The sequence below is a fragment of the Athene cunicularia genome (assembly GCF_003259725.1).
Source record: "Athene cunicularia isolate RWA chromosome 3 unlocalized genomic scaffold, athCun1 chr3_part1, whole genome shotgun sequence".
Classification (NCBI taxonomy): domain Eukaryota; kingdom Metazoa; phylum Chordata; class Aves; order Strigiformes; family Strigidae; genus Athene; species Athene cunicularia.
The window spans coordinates 114,000,329-114,022,262 of NW_020799097.1; the positions used below are offsets into that span (position 1 = coordinate 114,000,329).

The following is a 21,934-nucleotide window of genomic DNA, read 5'->3' on the forward strand; positions in this document are numbered from 1 at the left end:
CAGAGTACATAGCCCATGTTAATGCATAAAACTTCCTGTTTCAGGTAAATAAAGTTTAGATTGTATTCTTACCAATAAAAGTTTGTCAACCACAATCCACTTACAGAATTGAGTTACCACTAAAAATAATTACTGTGTTCAAAATACACAAATATACCTCTTTCTTAAATAAAAAGTATTACATAATGCATATTTACCTTTTGTATCAGCTATCTCACTAAAACTATTATAGAATGGTTCTTACTATCTCCTTTCCTTTCCCATTAACCTCATATGTCTCCCTCTTTTTTTTTTTTTTTAATAGACTCAATTTGAGTTTCTTGTCCAATTTTTCAACTTTGTTCCTTCCTGCCTACTCACACACCTTTCATCTAGGCCTGTTTCATACAAATCTGAACTCTTTTCCTCTTTCTGGAATTTCCCTTCTCCTTCTTGACTTGCTTCTCATAGAACTTGGTCACTAAATACCCTAAGTCCAGTCTAGCTGTGAGGAGCTATTCAGCCTCATGAACTCTGAAGTAGTTCTAATGGAGTAATTTATACCAGTAGTACTTGTTTCAATTCTGGAAGTCAAATATGCTTAAAAATAGAGTCCTTAACATCTGTTAACTTCTACAAGAAGTAACCGTCTCAAATCGTTCCTTTTATTCAGTCTTTTGGCCGTCTCACCAGTTCTCTACTTCCTCCGCTTTTAACGTTTCTTCAGGTTTAAAAAAAAAAAAAAAAAAAAAAAAAAAAATGTTATGACCTATAAAGTTCAGTTCTCTTACATACTTCAGCAATTATGGTTTAGTTTTTTTAAAATGTTCAATGTTTCGTGGCAGTTTGCCTCTAAAAGTTTGTTAACAATGCTCTTGTTTGTCATTATTTCATACAAGTAGCAAGGATGCCTAGGTACTGTTGAATTATGTATGATATGCTGTTCTTGCTTTTCTACCTCTCATTATCACTGCTGCTGTGTCTTTCCTGCAGTAGATGACAGCCAGCAGTTAATTTTAGCCCTACCATTTTCTATGATATTTATACTTTCATTACATTGCCTATTAATTTTTAACCACCCATTTCATTATACACTGATAATTCTTGTCAGCATTTCAAGCATAAGAAGAGAAGCATCATCTGATCAGAAGTATCTCAAATAAAATGTAATGTGATTTTGGAGTGCTTGGACTTTATGAAATTGATTTTCGTTGTCTTGTTTGATCCTACCTACCTTCCTTATGCTTAGACACAGGAATGTATTGTGTCTGCTTTTGGGAAAGATTAGTGGTTTGATAAGGCATACAAATAGAAAAAAAGTAGAATAGACCAGACTTACAAACATAATAGAAGATAATGAAGTCAAAAGAATGCCTCTTTGGTAAAAGAATAGCCCCTCTTGTAATCATCCAATTAAAAATGAGGCAGAAAACTCTCGTTGTGACCTGTTCTGTCTGATAAAGGTGAGGCCATATTTCAAGTTAATTAAGAAGAGGAAGGCTATGCCATGGATTAGGAGAGTGCTCTGTGAAATCTGTAGATTCCAGTCTGGTGGGCCATCACCCAGCAGGTATTCCTTTTAGTGCTCAATACGGCAGTGTGCATCCTCCTTGTGGATAAAACTTGAGCAGGTGTCAACTTTGGTCCCCTGAAAAGGTTAGGCAGGCTGACTGTCATTCTCAGTTCATTTGTCTAATTCTGCAGGCAGTCTGCTTCAGGAACTGAAGACATTTAGTGAATCTGAACTCTAATCTCCCAAAGTATTAGTTCCTTTTTTTGCTTCATTTATAATAGATCATTCAAATTTCAGGTTACAGTGTATTTGTTGTGATTGTTGCCTGTTATATTTTCAGCCAAAGCATCAGCATCTTTAACAGTAACTGTTGCTTTTGTACAGCTGATGGAAAGTGTTTGGCATCTGTCGGGCTAGATGATAATCATGCCATTGTGTTTTGGGATTGGAAAAAAGGCGAAAAGCTAGCGACAACCAGGTAAGAATACATCTCTAAAAATGTGCCCTGCGATTACATTTTTCTGAGTAGTAACATCCACAGGTGTTTCAGAGCAATTATATTCAGATTAAAACCCTTGGGATCTAGAGTTTATTCTTTCAGGAGTTCCATAGCCTTTCTGTTAGGACAGCTCCATTGATATTCTAGCTCATGCAGTGGCTTTCAAGTTAAATTAGTATTTTCTCCCAGTTTTATTTCCTGAGTCATGGTAGAAGCCATCCAAGATGTCATATTTTCCTTTATGCATTAGATATGCCAGATTTCATCAGCGTACATATGCAGATCATTTTTTGAAATAGAAAAAAGTGTTCCCTCTAATATAAATAGATTTTTCAAGGTCTACTGATTCCTGCCTTCCTTCTGAATCAGCTTTTCCTGAGATATTTGCTCTTGCAATTACAAACAGAAATCTTAGCTAATAACCCTGTAGTGAAGACGCTTTCTTTACACTCAACTAGTTGTACATGTTAGAAGAATCAAACTGTTTGAGCACCCGGTTTCTGTCCAGCGAAGCAAATGTACCTCTGAGGTCAAGGTACTCGAATTGTTTAGAATTGATGCAAGCGTGCACTTGCATACCAAAAGGCAGGGAGTTCAGTTCATATGCTGAATGCAATCATGTAAGATCTGAAACTGGTTGGTAGAAATTATTAGTAACTGCAAAAAAGGGCCCATGAAATATAATTTACCTCAAGTATGGCACTGTTGCCACTATTATATGCTGACATGTTCCAGAAGAAAGAATAAGATTTTCTCCTGGCAGCACCATCTGTTAGCAGTATACCATCCCTGAATAAGGAAATGTTTTGATCCAGGTGTGTGTGTACCATAATCTATATCAGCTGTATAACTTTGTCTCGGGCATCCAGTTTCGTAGGCAGCAAGATTTTAAATTCTATTTAAAATTTGAGATGTAGGACTTGAAGCACCCGTGTGTCTGTGTTGTAGAACGTGACATTTTCACTGGCTTTCCAATCCTAGCTTTACTGTCTCCAGACAGTTTCTGCTTCAGACTCACGAGTGAAGAAATGACTTTATATATTCCCACAGAGACCTACTCAGCTTTTAAAAACAAGATAAGGATGGGCTCTATGGCTGCCTGTCTCTTCTTGCTCATAGTGAGAGATACAAGATTAAGTGTTTGGGTTCTTTTCACTGTATAATACTATATGGATCTATTGTTATTGCTAATCTCTAATTTTGAAAATACGGAGGGTCCTCACAGCATTATAGTTTACCTTCTGAAAAGTTCTAATTTAAATTACTGTTTATATTTTAGCAGTGCCTAAAGGCAATTTCCCCATTCTGGTAAGCACAATAGGACATACAAAGAGAGACAAAAAACGAGACAGGAGAATTTATATCCAAATTTTGGATACGACCCTCACGTGGCCTTAGCAGACAAGAAGAATAGAAGGACACCTCCTTACAACCATATAACCCACAAGAAGAATTCATCTAAAGGAATGAACCTGGGAAATGAAGTGTACATTCACTGTGTACAACCATTCATTATGTTCATTTTGTAGTTATTTTGTATTTCTTTTTTGTGAATGTTCTTTTTGCTTAATATTCTTGGGATGATTAATTCAGCATGACTTCTCAGTTTTCTTGTCTCAGTGCTGAGAACATACTCCTATTTGTTTGTTTGAATTGCTCATTAGATAAATTTTACAGCCTGTTTCTCTGTCTTGGCTCTGCAGCCTTCTGCCAGGTTTCATTCCAGCGCACGCTGTCAGGATCAGAATGCATCTGAGCTCCTTTCATCAGCTTCTCAAGCCTTACACTCTGATGCAGTGCCACTCCTGTTTGATCCCAGCATTCTGTATTAGTGGGCTGCAATCCCTAAGGGAGCTGAGGGGGGCATTGTCAAATTTATTTACAATCTAAATCAGTGAACTTCATGCTCTTTTTTTTTTTTAATTCTATAAGAGCAAACGCCAGTAGTCCCAGGGACACAAAAACTGCACAGGCTTCTGTACATGGTTTGCTCTGACCGTTGCAGGAGATTGGGGTGGAAACATCGGCAGCCCAGATCTCATGTGTGGGTACTACTGCTCCTGTCACACAGGCAGACAAGGAGACTCCTGCACTGGGACACAACTAGTTTGACTTTGGCCTCAGGGCAGTACTTTTTGCCTGTGTGATAGACGCTTCCAGAAGCAGCAGTATAATGGGCCTGAGCTGAAAGGCTGGGCATGGTTAGAGCAGAGGAACAGGAGGAGGAGGGATTGCAAGAAGGTGCACTTCAAATATCCAAGGTGTAAAGGACCGCAAGCAAATACTGAAACCAAGTCACATCCGAACCGTGTGACTTTCCAGATCTACTAAACTTGTGAGATGAAAGTGACGTTATAGCACACCACCTGAAAATTCATAGTGCAAAGCTACTGGGTTTTGCTTTTGGTGTTTTATAAAACACTGAAATAGAAATAATTACTACTTTACATCTGGGAATGTTTTTTGCAATGGTAAAACTTAAATTACAAATTCCCATAAAGACATACTCCACCGAGAATAACTTCAGTTACCTGAGAACTAAATTTGAGCAGTATGTATGCTGTTAAATGAACTGTTTCCTAAATTATAATGTTGTAATTTGTTAATTTATTTATCCTGTTGAAGCACAGTAGGTTAAAGACTTCCTCATTTTTCTTGAACAGAGAATTTTAAATATTTATTGAGTTCTTACCCATATAAATATTTATGTTGCCCTTTTTGCCTTCTCTTAATTGCGCTGACCTTTGCTGCCTGCTTCTTCATTATGACTTCATTGAACTGAAATTCAGTGGGAGGCAATTTTTATTCACCACATTTCTGTTGTCTAATTCTTATATGGTGTGTGCTCAAATAGATAGTGCCAACCCTGTGGGTCAGACTTCCAAGGCTGAACTCTTGCAGATTAGGGATATGGTGCTCTACTTTTTGTTAGGGAGGGTAACGATGGTAGAGATAATGTAGACATAACCTCTGCGACTGCTCTGCCAACCCTCATAGTGTTATAGAACCATACTGTTGGATTTCACCAAGAGTAGGACAGTCATGGTGATTAGATTGTCGTTGTTGAAGACTATGTTTGATTAGTCCAATACGATGAAATGTCATTAAGTTTGAAATTTTAAGTCATCCCTTTCCGTCTTTTTTAATTTTAATTTTTATTGCAGGGGACATAAAGATAAAATATTCGTAGTGAAGTGTAATCCACATCATGTAGACAAACTAGTCACAGTTGGGATGAAGCACATCAAATTTTGGCAGCAAACCGGTACTGTATTGAATACTCATATTTGATTTATTTGAGAATGTGTTTAACATGGGAACATCATGTTCTTTATTTAAGAATTTGTTTTATTTGTAAATCAATTTTTGAAAGGGGTGAAAACCTACCTCTGAATCAGCAAATGTCACAATATTCCTTTCTCTTTGGAATTAATTTCCTTACCTCAAGTCATACTATTAAGGATTTCTCCTGAGAAGGCATCCTTGGCTCTCAGAAAACAGACAGTCCTGTAATTCACTTAGGCAGATGATGACCCTTCCTGGGAAGCTGCCAGCTGGTAGCGAAGAACCTTAGGTGCCTCTGGCACACTGCTAAAAACAGTCATGTTTGCACTTCAGCTACTGATGTAACACTTGAGCAGCCCTTCAGTTTGAAGACAGAGCAGTTTGTCAGTCATCAGAGATGACTTCCAGAGATGGAAGCACATGTTTCGAGGTGTCAGGCTGGAAAGAGAGCTTTGAGGATGGAGCTTAAAATACATGCCTGGGCAAAGCAAAAAATAAAGAAAGAAACAGATGCTGGGTAGAAGTTCAGTTATAGTCATTTTTATTTTATCCCTTAGGCTAAAAATCATCATATGGTATCACAAGAATCAAGATATCAAGGTAATACATTTTTCATTTGACATAGGAGTTTTATTTCCTTTTATAAATAATGAAAAATGAAAAAGTGTTCTCCAATATTTCAAAATGGGGTAAGACAGAACAGTCAGTCTAGACTGTTCTGTCAAGCTGAGAAAGACAGCGTAGTTGGTTTCTGATTGAGGATATTTTTTCTTCAGGAATGGAATTTTTGTTCTTCATTAATTTTAATTGTATACACGCTGCACGAGTACTTGGTAAAATGATTTCAGACAGCATCTTCTGTGTGTAAACTTCACCAGAGGTAGGCAGCGTAAGGGTAGCTAAAACTAGAACTCAAGACAATTCAAAATTAGGTACTTCTAAGAAGTTCCTATACTTCTACCATACTTTACAGTGCTCAAGTGGTTCAGGTGCTCTCAGGTTAAAAAAAATATTTTTTTCCCTGCGTTTTTTATATTGATGTTATTTTTGTAGTAATCAATTACATTTGCATTGCAGCTTGCCAAATTCTATTACAGGAATTTGCATTAAGCAATATGTTCCTCCAAGATAGGTCTCTTTGCAATAAAAATGGTATATTTTGAATTAAGAATTGCTCTGTGGAATTGGGACTCTTAGTCTGGTATTAACTGTGAAATATGTGATGACCTGAAGCCAGGGCACCACTGTAATTGTGTGTGTGTTTCTGTCCATAAGCACTCAATTCGTGGGTGCATATGGCTACATTTTCCTGTCTGGATCAAAGTAAGGCAATTTGGTTCTCTGACAGAGGAGCAAATCCTGCCGTTTATTCTGCAAAACTGCTGTCAAATTGTCAGGTTGCCAGAGGACAACTCATGCAAACCTCCAGTATCTCATGTGTAGTTGTGGTCGCCTGTGAAGAGAGAAAGCTTAGCAGGAGCTTGGCAGGCTGTTCTGTGCAAAAAATATTCTGCCAGCCATTGTATTAATTCTTCATACCCAATTCATCACCAAAATTTACCGTTTGCTTGGAAATAACAGTCTGAAAAATAGAGCCTGTACCACTTCAGAACTGTCATTACTAGATTGTTTTTCCCTCATGCAGTGTGTTTTCAGTATTTCTGTTACCTGCTATGTCTTGGGCAACGACAAGAGATGGCAGGGTCGAGACATTTCCCTTTACAGCGCTGTGGCGACAAACCGAATTACAGGGCAACTTCATCTCGTTCATATTGCAGGTGGGGGCTTTACGTCAAAGCGAGGAACATTTGGAACTACTGGAAAATTGGAAACGATGATGAGTGTTTCGTATGGGCGCATAGAAGATCTCGTTTTCTCTGGTGCTGCTACTGGTGACATTTATATCTGGAAGGATACTCTGTTGCTGAAGACAGTGAAAGCCCATGACGGCCCTGTGTTTGCCATGCATGCACTGGATAAGGTATTTATCCTCCCACCTGACCCTTTCATCTGTTGTTTTTGTTGCAGGACTGGATTTTAGACACGTATAACTAACACGCCTTGCAGTGAAGTTCCTCAGGCTTGGTGCATGTGTATCTGAGCAATACCTTGCTCTGCACTGCACTACCGTTGAAGGTGCTTCAATAAATCAAACCGTAACAGAAAACACGTCATGCTGGATGAGTGTCAGTGCAATTAAAATCATGAAACCAACATTAATGGGTTCTGCTATTTAATAGGTGTTGTATTTGTAAGCACCACATTATATGTGCTCCTTACTGTACCAGTAACTTTCTGACCTCTAAATATGCAGGATTTATTTCTCGCTCTGCTCATGCGTGTCATTTCCATGTTTGCAAATCACAGGAGGGTGACAGGTAACATTCATTGCCTCTTCAACCTGATCCAAAAATACTTTGGCACTATCGGTTTCCAAAACATGAGCCATGAAAGTCTTATTAATATTATCACTTTATCTTAAGCAAGCAAGATTTCAGACATGCAAAGGTTTTGTAATTATTCCAGATACCAAAAGTATTTTCCTTCAGTTACATCAAGAAAATTGCAAAAGAAAATAGGGCAAAATATATTATTGACATCACATAAATGAGGTTGGGGCAAAGTTTTGCCATTTGAAATCCACTGACACTTTGAAGATGTTGGTAATGGAATATCCTTTTTGAGATTATCGTTTCAACGTTTTAGTTTGAGAAGAAGGATATTGCCTGTTATCAGTTTTATATATCAAGGTCAGTTAAGATCCCTGTGGCTCGGTCCCTTCTGGCCCGAATTGATTGTTTATAGCTTTTCCATCAGTTTTTCTGTTTGATCTTGGTGTTCTTATCTTCTAAACATCCTCTTCACTGACATTTTTTTTGTTAGTTGTTTATGCTGTTTTGCACTGACTTGACACAGATGAAGAGAATCTACCAAGGGAATTAAGCAGAGAGTTGGTCCCTGTGCATTATTAGAACTCGGTCTGAAGCATCTGTCAGGTCCACTGAGTTTGGAATCCCTTGAAAAGCTGTTGTTAGCAACTGCTGCCTCTTCTAAGGATGAAGCACATCTTTTTCCATAGTTTATTTCCACATGCAGAAAAAATGTTATGGTCCAGCATTAGTATGTACAACAGTAGGTACTCTGCATGGTTATAGGTCTTCGTAACCTCAGAAAAGCAATTCTCTAAATCTTCTCCCCTTACATTTTCCCTTCACAGGTATAGGCTCCCATATTTTTAATCGAACACAAGAATAAAATGCAGGGGAGGATTTATACTGCCTTTGAATATGTCTTTTTTAAACAGTAACATCTAAGTGGTGACATTGTGTATATTTCCATCCTGTGATCCTACAGGGATTTGTGACTGGTGGAAAAGATGGAATCGTGGCCCTTTGGGATGATATGTTTGAAAGATGTCTGAAGACGTACGCTATTAAAAGAGCAGCACTATCTGCCAGTTCTAAAGGTGTGCTTTAGTAAGGACTTTATGCATGAAGGCTGGTAAAATGGCACTAATAGCTGTCAAATCTTACCAGAACGCCAGGGGAACAGTCATATACTACTTACTGCTCCAGGCTGGGATTCTCTGTTTTGATTGATACAAGTTGTATTTCACACACTCCTTGCCATTTATAGTTTGCTCTGCTATTTCCTCCTCTATTCCCTGACATTTGCCTTTGTTTTCACTGAAGAAATGGTTTTCAAAGGAAATGTCACAAGCATGTGCTGTGACCTGGGTGTTCCATGATGTGTTTAGCAGCTAGCTTCCTCAGTTGGCCTCATTTCGTCTAGTGGGAAGACCTGTTAAATTCTACTTCCCCAGGCATCAGTGTGGAAGTCTGTGAAGTGATGTTCACAGATAATCACAGAATTAACATCCACGTTGCTGGAGCATCTGAACCCCCTATATTCTGTCTCTGTTAAAGCAGTAAAATATCGGTGTTTAGATTTCCACAATATGTTCTAGCACAAGCTCCCCTCCTTTGAACTATTAATTAAAATCCAGGGATTATCTAGTAGCTTGATCAGGCAAGTGTGTCTCACTTTTTAAACAGATCTTAATTACAGATGATATATAAATTGTATGAACTATAGGTGATAATGAGGCTCTTTTTGATTTCACAATAAAAACCTAGGATTAATATCTTTGTATTCTTTAGGTTTACTTTTAGAAGACAATCCCTCTATTCGAGCCATCAGTCTAGGACATGGGCATATACTAGTAGGAACTAAAAATGGGGAGATACTGGAAATTGATAAAAGCGGTCCCATGACTCTACTTGTTCAGGTATTGTATGGATCTTCCATATCAAAATATTCCCTGTAGAAACACAGGACATGATAAGGCTTTCCCAGACATTTTCTTTCTGTTTTCATTAATCCTCTTGGCCGCTGTTGCTTTCCTTGCCCAGGTGGAAGTTGATGCTTTCTTATGTAAATGTCTGTGAGATTCACTGAAGGTAAAACAAACAGTCTGTTAAGTTCAACGGCTGATGAGACTCTTTATGCATTTTTTAGACAGTTTAGGACCCAACATAAAAATGAAAAATGACACAATTTATTTGACACTGTGGTTCCTTTTATTTGCTTTTACTGAAATACTATAGCATATTATGAAGGATCCCACACTTTAATTTGTGAAAAATTGTTTTAGAGTTATAACAGCTTTCTGCAGTGGCATACTGTTGTCATTGCACATGTTGCAAAGCATACAGGGACCTCTTTTTGTGAGACAAAGTGTTTTGCAAAGTTTGGTTTCAAAGTTTTTATAAATATGTCCACTGAGGTATTTGATGTTGCTTAGGTTTAGTGTCTTGACCAACCCTAAAGTCTATACGTAGAAAATTGTATATATCATTTATGAGTTATAATTTGTCAAGGTTTTAGTTTTCGTTTTCCTTAAATGACTAAATTAATACTTTGTTTTACAAAAACATTATTTCTGTGGTATTTTTGTTTGCAATTATTTCTGCCTGCATAAAGTAGTCTTTCCATTTTGTATTTCCTACACGGCAGCCTTACTAACCAAAATGTGTCAAGTTGTATTTCATAAATTATTGAACTCATTAACTAGTTTGGACTTGCAAGCTTATCCTTCTGTAGTTCTCTTCACATGAATAGTAAGGTTGCGAGATAGTAAAATTACCTTAAAGCTATCTTATTGCTGTGAGCTTTTTGATGAAGAGAATGGTTATAGTTGCCATCCAGCTTAAATTACATGCTTGCATGCATCGATGTGAGCCAAAATAGAAGAAGCATCAGCTGTAAACAAGATGTCATGACAGTTCCTCCCCTTTTCCTTTTAATTGTGTTTCTTCATCTCAGCAAAAATGCCAGTTACCAAACTGAAATCCAGATTGAGGATAGTAAGGAGTGATTTAACCTTGAAATGCAGTGCTAGTAAACTACAGGTTGGAGGAAATCTAGGAAAAACGGGGAGAGTGATTTGAAAAGATTGAAAACTGATTTCTGAGGAAAGATTAAACTAACTGTGTATGTTGGGCAAACAAGTTCTCTAGTATCTAAAAAATCAAAAACCCATGAAGACAGATTAGCCCATATTAACATTTTGGGCATTACTATTTCCTGCTTAAGTCTGGAAGAGAGAGGAGTGGAAGAACAGGAATTACAGGTAGCAGTAGTGCAAGAGACTAGGGAAGGCTGCATGGTTATCCGAGGAAACAGAGCAACATTTGGGTCTCTCTGAATACTGGAAATTTTTGAGAGGAGATGCTGAAAGCCTTGTTGCCCGAGACTTGTGAAAGGAGACCCGGCAAGTGCTAAAACATTATTACATAAAACCAAATGCATTATTTTCTCTTATATTAAATTATTTCCTTTAGGGGCATATGGAAGGAGAAGTCTGGGGCTTGGCAGCTCATCCTCTCCTGCCTGTCTGTGCAACAGTGAGTGATGATAAAACACTTCGAATCTGGGAACTTTCATCCCAGCACCGCATGCTGGCAGTGAGGAAGCTGAAAAAAGGTGATTCTGAATTGGCCATGCACTGGGATAGTGATGACACTATTCTGTTTCTGTAACAGTTCCATCTTGGCTTTTGGTGCACATCACAGGCATTAATTAGGTAGGAAGAAGACACAGTCATTAAGAAACTGGAAGCATATGAAGCAGATTTTCTTTGGCGTGTGTCAGGTCAATGAAAAGGGTAGAAAGAAAAAGGATTATAATTCTTTGTAATGAATAATAATAAAATGAACTTTAATCTCTTCCCTCTGATTCCAAGAGGAACGAGTTGGCCTCAGAATCATTTTCCTTCCTAAGAATACTTAAGGCCAGCATATTTGTTGCTGACGTAAAGAAGTTTTCTTATAAAGACAAATCTAAAATTATCTGCATGTTAAGTACAATCAGTTTTCGGTGGCCATATGAACTTCACATGTTATACCAACTGCTCTGAAAACTAACAGTTTCCCTGCCCTCTCCTCTGTATAAAATTCAATGGGCTGTGTTGAAATGCTGAGTTCTTGAAATGATTCTTGTCTTGCTTATTTACTGATATCCTTCAGGAAATTTTATGGTGTGAATTCAACTTGCTTCATTTTCAGTGACAGGTCCAGAGCATGGCTGAGGGAAAACAGTCAAAATGTTTTGGAGAGGTGAACTCAGGGACGGATGAGGATAGCTGTATGACAGATTATGGTCAGAAATAATGTTGAGGCAAAAAGTAAGTGGAGGAAGTGTAGAACATCTGTTTTGAATGTGCCCCACCTGAAAACAAACATTATTCAGTCATATAATGAAGAATCTTTCAAGTGTAGTATTCCTGACAGACATGCAGTTACGCTGCCCATAATGAGTCTTTGATTTTTTTCCATCTGGGAATCCTTTCTGTATGTTTTTGTTGGTTTTTAAAATTTTCTTTCTTTCATTGGTGTGTTTAGAATGTGGTTGGAAGGTGCCATTAGCACCTAAACCCATCCCAAGACTGATCAAATCACCATTGTCAACTCAAGGACAGCCAATACAGAGTAAAATATTAGCAAAATATTAATCATAGCCATCCTATCACATATTTGTTTTTATAAATAACAAATCTAATTTAAAAGTATAAACTTGAAGTAAACACCTTTCAGCTGGAGTTTGTTGATGGTTTTCTCAGTCCCAGATTTGTAAACCTCAAGATACTCTTTCCATATCCTTTTGTAGGTGGACGATGCTGTGCCTTTTCCCCGGATGGGAAAGCCTTGGCTGTAGGGCTGAATGATGGGAGTTTTCTGGTGGTAAACGCTGACACTGTGGAAGACATGGTCTCTTTTCACCACAGAAAGGAAATGATCTCTGATATAAAGTTTTCACAAGGTATAATCAGCTGATCAGGTGAAAGGGCAGTGTTTATCTTGGAGTCTGTTTTTCTCCTCTAGCTGAAAGGTTGAATGTTCAGAAGGTAGACTGGCTTTATGTGTGCTCCGTGCATTTGAACATTTTACAGTTCTGTATGGCCAAGAGTAATGATGCCCACCCCTACATGGTGCATTTGGATGCACTGCAGTAGTAAAAATGCATAACAATAGTAATTATAACATGTACACCTTTAATAACCTCAGTGTCTCTTCTTTACAGAATCGGGAAAGTACCTGGCTGTGGCTTCCCATGATAATTTTGTAGATATTTACAATGTACTTACCAGCAAAAGAGTTGGCATTTGTAAAGGTGCATCTAGCTATATCACACACATTGACTGGGACTCAAGAGGTAAAACATTGTTTCACCAGAGATACAGATATAAAGTGCCTGTAAAACAGAGTGTCAGTAAAATGTTCTCCTATGGTTACTAATACAAACTGTAACTAATAATGCAAATATTTTTTCAACACCGAGCACCATATGGGTTCAGTGGTACATCACTGGGTACATTTGTTGGCGGAATTCATCCTCACTTGCAGCATCTGTAGCAGAGTACCTGGTACTTCACTGCTGAAAGCATACGACCAGAATGTTATTTACAAACGTAATATTGCTTTTCTTTGCCCTGTTCTTTTTATAGTTTTGTAGTTGTGGCACACTTTTCCACCTTTTATGTCCAATTTCCTTTTTTCTTTGCTGAGCGTTATGTGGCAATGAAGTTAGAGAGCCTTAATGTCACAGCTAATTAAGTCTAGCAGGATGGATAATTAGCTTGTGCAAATAAGCCTTCCCAGAGCCAATATGATTCTGTGTGGAGGCACCTGTGTGTGTGAGCCCCCACCTCCCCAGCTGTGCTAGTCCCAGACCCTGGTGCCAGCTCCCTGACAGCAGCAGGGGCTGAGCTTCCTCCGGAACCAGGTCTGGGTGCTGTCGGTGAGCTCTGAGCCGTGGTGCCACCCTGCCCCTGCTCACAGCCCTGCTGCTCTGCCTGCTGGCACTTGGCAACCTCACAACAGCCATGTGTCTGCTACTGCCCCTATGAGCTGCAGTAGCCAGTTCTCGGATGTCTTATGTGCAGAGATAGGAAGTAGAAGAAAACAGAAAATTCTTTGTGTCCTTAATGGTATTTATTGGAAACTCCAACTGAACTTGTAGACGTAAAGGATTAATGTACTAAATTGTATAACCTGGTTTATACAGGTGCAGTAGGAAAGGCCCGATAGTGCTAGTGTCCTATTGCACTTCTTGTGGTCAGTGATGCTCACAGACTGAACCTAGCTCATGCCATGAAGGGCAGGATAGCAAAGTCAAAATGCAGCAACGCTGAAACTGCACTACTTGATGTCAGTCGATCATCTGATCCAGTGTCGTTGGGTAAAAGAGTGCTTTCCCTGGTCGTCATGCAGGTTAGATACTGCAGAACTGCTTTTATGTTAATAATAAATCCCCCCAGGACTTCTTACGCTAGTATAATTGTTGCAATTTGGAAAAATCAGAAAATGTCTCTAATTTTCTTATGTGAGAACTATGGTAAAACTAGATTTGAAAGCATTTTTTTGCTACTCGGTGCACAAATACCTGCTAATATACTATCAGTTGAATACAGAAGTATCTTCATAATATTTGTATGGGTATGGTAAACTTCATAGTCAGAGACAGTTTGGTGTGTACCTGGACTATATATGCCAGTTAAGCAACACAAAACAGACAGAAGTTTACAGTGTTTTTAACTTTTGGCAGAGCTCTATTGCAAAATTGTGATGAAAGCTTAATAGCTTACGTCTTTATGTGGTTTTTTTACTTTCCATCATCGTGATGATGACAACGCAGGCAAAATGCTTCCTATCAGAAGAAAGGGATTTGCTGCAAGACAGTAATTTTTTCAGGATGTTGGATGGTATTTAAAATGCTAGTGCTGCAGTGAATCGGGAGTATAGGATTCTTACGAGAGAGCTTCTGAGCATCTGTTTGACTTTTGCTGTGAATAACTCTCTGGAGGATAATTTCTTAGTTTACCCCCAGAAATCTCTTCACTCAATCAAAAGAGAGTTCATAATATTCATAATAATGAATAAGATTCATAATAAACTCTTATTTCGTATCCAGGAAAGTTATTGCAAGTCAATTCTGGTGCCAAAGAACAACTATTTTTTGAAGCACCAAGGGGGAAAAGGCATATTATAAGAATTGCCGAGGTACGAATTATGCTTACTGGATTTTTTTACTGTGAAAGTTATTTTTCTGGACTGTTGAAAAATAGCATATTTTGTCTTCAAAGGATATCTTTTTTCCTTTTAAAATACTATATTTACAGCAGTTAGAATTAGAATTATTTAATAATTCTGCATATGTCTTTCCTAGCATTTGTAAACGGTAGAACTTGCAAGTTTCTGTTTGTATATCTCAATTTATTGTTGTTTGTTGAATAGCAGTCATTTCCCACAATCCCCTTTCCTGAACCATCACCCATGTTCTGTGTAATCCGTGTGCATACAGGTTATAAACCATCTTTAAACAGTATCACCTGGCTTTTAATGACCTTGATTATTTGTGACAGATAATTCTTCTACAAAATTGCCAGTGTTTAGCACCTCAGAAATCTTTAAGGAGATTTGTATCCAAATCATCCTCTACTGTGGGAAAGTGGGAATGTTTTAAAGGTTTAAGCCTTTTGATGAAGAGATGCCATTTGCATTAACAGGCTGGAAACTGTGAACAGTTTCTAAAATTGCAAAACCCCAAAACGTTAGTATGAAACATAGAAAAATACACATGAAAGCAGTGTGTATTTGGTATGTATTAAGATGAGTTCTTTTGGGACCATTTTGATTGCAGATAGAGAAGATTGAGTGGGACACCTGGACGTGTGTTCTCGGTCCTACTTGTGAAGGAATCTGGCCCACGCCCAGCGATGTCACCATTGTAAACGCAGCTAGTCTTACAAAAGACGGAACGCTGTTAGCTACAGGAGATGATTTTGGTTTTGTCAAGCTTTTTTCATATCCAGCGAAGGTAATAAGTGTTTTTATTTCTGTGGTTAGAAACCCCGCAAGAAAAGGAATTGAGGAAGACGCTGTGGGCAATATGTCAGAGTGCTAATACGTGAATTCTTTGTACTACAGGGACAACATGCAAAATTCAAGAAGTACGTGGGTCACAGCGCCCAGGTAACCAACGTTCGGTGGTTACACAATGATTCTGTGCTGCTGACTGTAGGTGGTGCTGATACAGCTTTGATGATCTGGACCAGAGAATTTTTGGGCATTCAGGAGAGTAAGCTGGTTGATAGTGAAGAATCAGACACAGATGCAGAAGAAGATGGAGGTAAAAAGGATTGTATAAAACACGTCTTTAACTTAGTCTTGATTCCACAGAGACTCACGCAGGTGTTTATCTTGAAGTGGGCAAGAAACTTTTGTGTGCTGAAGTTCAGCGTAGGGAGAGCTTGCTAGGATTTGTTTCCTTCCTTTTATTGGTGAAGATGATCTTGTTTTCTACTCTTCTCCTATAAAACAAGGGTAGTTTGTTTTATTTTATGTTTTATTTCTCTAAGGTTATGATAGTGATGTTGCAAGAGAAAAAGCAATTGACTATACCACTAAGATCTATGCAGTAAGCATCCGAGAAATGGAAGGGACAAAACCACATCAACAGCTGAAGGAAGTTTCAGTAGAAGAGAGGTATGTCACACAAAGGCATTCGTTTCCAAATGTACATTGCATTCTTTTGGATCTCTTTTCATTCAGCTAAACTTAGTCCTTAAGAATAAAGCAGGAATTTGAAAACTCACAAGATAAAATTTCAAATGGTATTCACAGGGCACAATGTGTTAACGTGATGGAGAAAAATCTGTGTATGTAAGTAAAATACCACAGTGTTGTGTTCTCTTCTGCTGTTCACATAAGCAGTTACAGTCTAATTAGTATGTGTAGCTGTACGTATGTCTGCAGGAGGGCTTTTGTGACAAGGTGAGCTTATAAATACTTCACAGTTATGTTTTTTGGTGATGTTTTCATTGATGGATTTTCAGTTGCTTATAATTGTGCCAAGTCATTAACTGTTAAAGCTGAAATTTTCCATGGCACGCGTTGGCCTTAGGTTGAATTATTCTGAAAAAAATAAGGTGAAAGGAGAAACAGTAGTGGTGAGGACAGTAAAGAAAACAGGTAAGAGCTAAGCATAGAGGGTGAGGTCCAGTGAAACACAGACTTAGGGGGGTGGGTGAGTAAAAACATTCCCCTTTGGAAAGGGGAAGAGTAAATATGCACCTGCAAATCCAGTTGATGACTCAACTGTGAATTCATGTGATAAAATTTCTCTTGGTAAGTGGTCTTTCCTTTATCAGGAGTTATCTTGCTTTTGCCCAGGGTTGGGCACTGACCAAAACCACTGCTGTGGGTCAACCCACAAAAAGAATTTAAGCTTCGTTGTTTCCTCCCAGTTTCCCCAGAACACATGAGTAGTAACAATGCCAGTAGCGTGATGACACATTGCTCTCCCCACAGGGAAGAGTAGTTTGAGGAGGGGATCCCTAGTGCTCAGGGAGTACAGGGGGTGCAGAGGCAGGGCTGGTGCCCTGCAGGAGCCCAGCTGCAGGTTTTGGCAGCGATGAAAGCACTCCAGAGAGCTGCCTGCCTGCTGCTCCTGCTCCTGTCACAGAGCTGCTGGCCATGCCTGGCTAGGAGAGTGTTTTTAGAGGCAGCAGCTCGCTCTGTGCAGCACCTCATTTCCTGCTGTCAGCAGGGAGGAGGACAGCTGAATTGGCAGAAAAACTGCACACTCACAGCTGCAAGGGGAGATCACTTAAGCGCTTCTTTGAACAAACGTAATTACATTGAACAGATTAAGGGCTAAGGTTCTTGTACTTCACTACTGAAAATTAGTGGCAACTTTTGATTTTTTTGGTTTTAAATCTCGTTGGTGTCCTGATTTGCAAGGCACAAAACGGAGCTAGTAATACTTCCTAATCTCATCCGAAGCAGACCTTTGATTCCATAAACTAGCTTATGTTTTTAAAGCTCTCAAACAAAGCTGTGCTGAACATCATGGACAGGAAGGTGATAATTAGTAATTTTGCAGTTGGTATTTGAATAGGAGAACAAATGGTGGGTATGAAAGATGAGAAGAAAAATGTTGCACCTATTTTATTTTTTTCATCACAACATTTTAACAAAAATATATAGCCAGGAGGATCAGTGGGTTTTTTTTCAATAAAAGGTTGGCCCATAACCATTTATTTTCCCCTTCTTATAAGGATATCTCTTTCCTTTTTCTCGTTTACTCATATAAAGTCTTTGTTCCTCCATTTTTTCTACATTTTTCTACATAATATCTAGTACACGTGAATGTTTTGAGATGGAGTTAAAGAAAAAAATATTTTGCTTTGGGTGAATACTGCTAAACTGTTACTAAACAGCAAGTGCCAGTGGCTAGATGTTTTACACCAGAAAACCTTTTATCTTCCAGCTGCTTTATTCCGCTTTGATGATGCAAAAGCGACTGTAGAGTGAGTTTAATTGACCGGTTAAACTGGGTTTACAGTTGTTTTGTACTAGTGAATTACCAACAATATGAGCGCAAGCACCGGTCTCTTCTGCAGCTTTTCAGCACTGTGTTCAGTCCAGGAGGGAAAGGCAGGGCAGGCCCTTTGGGTCGCTAGGGAGCTTTCTTTCTCTGAAACTTGGCCTCGGAAGCAAGTACCCTGCTTCTCAGAGGAGCACCTTTGGCTTCATGACATTCCAGCCTGGCCACATTCTCGGTCCTAAACTGCCTAAATGAATTCAGCCGAACCCGCTGCGCAGAAGGCACCCCCTGGAATGAACAGGCAGTTTGCCTTTCTTCAACCTTTTTAACAAAACATATAGTACCCACAAAGCAGGAGGTAGGAAGACAAACTGACGCTGGTAATCCATAAGGCAGGTAAAACATGCTCTGTGCTATCCAACATGACAAAGCAACACCGATGCTGGGAGCTCCTCCAGTGTTTCCATACCACCCCCTCTGTTTGTGGCTGGTGGGCCTAATTAAATGAGTAAACACCTCCTCTGCACTGAGGTTGCTTCTGATTTCTCTAATAGTCTCTTCATAATGACTGTACATGGAAACAGCTTACTGTGCCCTATCTGAAGAAATAGTCTATCCCATACCAAGTTCTAGACTCAAGAGAAAAAAAAGAGAAGGTTTTAACATTCTCCGTATCTTTTTTCTTCTTACTGCCTCCAGTTAATCAAGTTTGGTTCTTCATTTTAAAATAGCTTAAAAATAAACTCTTGTAACTGTCCTTCCCATCTTTTCTGCTGAAAAATCACAGGTATTCTACACATTTTTTTTTTTGTATGTCCTCTTTCAATTACAGCTACTTCAATCCCATCTTTGGTATTTGCTGTTCTGATAAATTTGTCAACAGATCCCATATTCTTCATATATAGCTTGTTAGGCAAAGGTATATTCACCTCCCTTTCTTCGTCAAATATTTATTTATAAATCGAATTTGTAGTCAAACTATTAGCAACAGATTTTGTGGTGAAATGTAGGCAGAGCTGCAGTTTATGGGGCTGTTGTGCTGGGAGAGGGCCTTCAGCTGTGAAAGGTACTGGGGTTTGGGTGCAGTAAAATGAGATTAATGTGTTGGCTGCTGTGGTTGTCAAAGACTTCACGTTTTGTGTGCGTATTGGTACAACTGTGGCCAATTTGTGCAGAATCTCGACCCTCCCAGTTATGAGTGCTTCGGAGTGAAGCTGACATCTTTCATAAGACATATGAATGTTGAGGAAAGCTTCATAGCTGTGCCAGACTTCATCTTTTCTGAGAATATAGAAGAGTGCAGCAGCTAATGAAGGGTTTGTCTGACTGTATCCTAAAAGCTTCCTGAAAGCATTGGTATGACTTATCTTTGTACCTAGAAGCATCCAAAGTGACAGTCAGTCAAACCAGATGAAATTAAAGTTTACAACGAGTCAGCTGTAAGTGTTCAGGAAAGCCTAAGTTCTAAAGAAGGGAGTGTTAATGGCTCAGGAGCAGGTGGTCCCCAGGTGCTCTAAGAGAAGCCAGTGCCAGAGACCACCCTGGCTGAACAGGGAGCTTTGGCTGCAACTCAGGGAGAAAAGGAGAGTTTACAGCCTTTGGAGGAAGGGGCTAGACACTCATAGTGATTACAGAGAGGCTGTGAGGCTATGCAGGGTGGAAATCAGGAGGGCTAAAGTCCAACTGGAGATTAATTTGGCCTCTGCAATCAAGGACCACAAGAAATGTTTCTATAAGTATGTCAGTAGCAAAAGAAAGTCCAGGGAGAGTCTCCATCCCCTGCTAGGTGCAGGAGGAAACAGGGTAACAAGTGATGAGGAGAAGGCTGAGGTGCTTAATGCCTTCTTTGCCTCAGTCTTTAATAACAAGACCAGTTGTACTGAGGGAATCCAGCCTCCACAGCCAGAATACAGAGACTGGGAGACCGACCCCCCTGCAATCCAAGAGGAGACAGTGACCTGCTGCATCACACAGACACACATGTCTATGGGACCAGATGGGATACACCCGAGGGTGCTGAAGGAACTGGCTGGGGTGCTCGCCAGGCCACTTTCTATCATTTCCCAGCAGTCCTGGCTGACCAGGGAGGTCCCAACTGATTGGAAATTGGCCAATGTGATGCCCATCTATCAGAAGGGTCGGAAGGATCATCTGGGGAATTACAGGCCTGTCAGCTTGACTTCTGTGCCCGGGAAGCTGATGGAGCAGCTCACCCTGAGTAACATCACACAACACATGCGAGACAACCAGATGCTCAGGCCCAGTCAGCAGAGGTTTATGAAAGGCAGGTCCTGCTTGACAAACCTGATCTCCTTCTACAACAGGGTGACCTGCTTATTGGATGAGAGAAAGGCTGTGGATGTAATTTACCTTGACTTTAGCAAGGCTTTTGACACCGTTTCCCACAACATTGTCCTGGCAAAAATGGCTGCTTGAGCCTTGGACAATCACACACTTTGCTGGGTAAAAAACTGGCTGGACGACCAGGCCCAGAGAGTTATGGTGAATTGAGTTAAATCCAGTTGGCGGCCGTTCACTTGTGGTTTCCCGCAGGGCTTGGTCTTGGGGCCACTCCTGTTCAGCATCTTTATTGATGATCTAGGCGAGGGGATCAAGTGCACCCTCAGTCAGTTTGCAGCTGACACCCAGTTGGGTGGGAGTATTGATGTGCTCGAGGGTAGGGAGGCTCTGCAGAGAGACCTGGACAGGCTGGAGCCATGGGCTGAGCCCAACTGGGGGAGTTTCAATCAGGGCAAATGCCAGGGGCTGCCCTTGGGCCACAACAACCCCCAGCAGCGCTACAGGCTTGGGGAGGAGTGGCTGGAGAGCTGCCAGTCAGAGAGGGACCTGGGGTGTTGATTGACAGCCGGCTGAACAGGAGCCAGCAGTGTGCCCAAGTGGCCAAGAAGGCCAATGGCATCCTGGCTTGTGTCAGCAATAGTGTGGCCAGCAGGGACAGGGAAGGGATCTGACCCCTGTACTTGGCACTGGTGAAGCCACACCTCGATTCCTGTGTTCAGTTTTGGGCCCCTCACTCCAAAAAGGACATTGAATGACTCGAGCATGTCCAGAGAAGGGCAACAAAGCTCGTCAAGGATCTGGAGCGCATGTCATATGAGGAGCAGCTGAGGGAACTGGGATTTTTTAGTCTGGAAAAGAGGAGGCTGAGGGGAGACCTTATCACCTGCTACAACTACCTGAAAGGAAGTTTCAGAGAGCTGGGTTTGAGGCTCTTTAACCTAGTAGTAAGAGACAGAACAAGAGGGAATGGCCTCAAGTTGCGCCAGGGAAAGTTTAGACTAGATGTCAGGAAGCATTTCTTTCCAGAAGGGGTTGTTGGGTGTTGGAATGGGCTGCCCAGGGAGGTGGTGGAGTCCCCATCCCTGGAAGGGGTTGAAGAGTCGGGTCGATTTAGAGCTTGAGGATATGCTGTAGTTGGGAACTGTCAGTGCTAGGTGAACAGTTGTACTAGATGATCTCCAAGGTCCTTTCCAACCTAGATGAGTCTGTGATTCTGTAAATCTGGGGTCTTGTTTTGCCAGTCATCAGGCCTAGCATAAAGGACACAGCCAGCATAAAGATGAACCAATAACCAGACTGTGTTTGACACAAAAGGGTCAGTACATGGGTGAGCACTGGGGGTACAAACAAGTCAATGAGGTTCTACATAATCAACATCAATCCCACTGACCCCAACAATAACACTGCATGACCAACAACGGGTGCAATGAATGGTGAAATGCAGTCTCCCATAGAAGGGATAGGAGACA

The 21,934-nt window shown here is 40.1% G+C and overlaps 1 protein-coding gene across 6 annotated transcripts in view; it reads left to right on the forward strand.

The window, feature by feature from the left end:
* The window catches only part of EML6 (echinoderm microtubule associated protein like 6), a 118,642-nt gene that overhangs the window by 73,436 nt on the left and 23,272 nt on the right, over positions 1 to 21,934 (forward strand). For all 6 annotated transcript variants that reach the window (XM_026845303.1, XM_026845305.1, XM_026845304.1 and 3 more), the window contains exons 16-27: positions 1,877 to 1,970; positions 5,156 to 5,256; positions 7,055 to 7,257; positions 8,631 to 8,742; positions 9,437 to 9,564; positions 11,120 to 11,261; positions 12,444 to 12,596; positions 12,858 to 12,989; positions 14,748 to 14,836; positions 15,477 to 15,653; positions 15,764 to 15,965; positions 16,195 to 16,321. In XM_026845303.1, the coding sequence (XP_026701104.1) occupies positions 1,877 to 1,970; positions 5,156 to 5,256; positions 7,055 to 7,257; positions 8,631 to 8,742; positions 9,437 to 9,564; positions 11,120 to 11,261; positions 12,444 to 12,596; positions 12,858 to 12,989; positions 14,748 to 14,836; positions 15,477 to 15,653; positions 15,764 to 15,965; positions 16,195 to 16,321 (1,660 nt within the window). The remainder of the gene's footprint in view (positions 1 to 1,876; positions 1,971 to 5,155; positions 5,257 to 7,054; positions 7,258 to 8,630; positions 8,743 to 9,436; positions 9,565 to 11,119; positions 11,262 to 12,443; positions 12,597 to 12,857; positions 12,990 to 14,747; positions 14,837 to 15,476; positions 15,654 to 15,763; positions 15,966 to 16,194; positions 16,322 to 21,934) is intronic.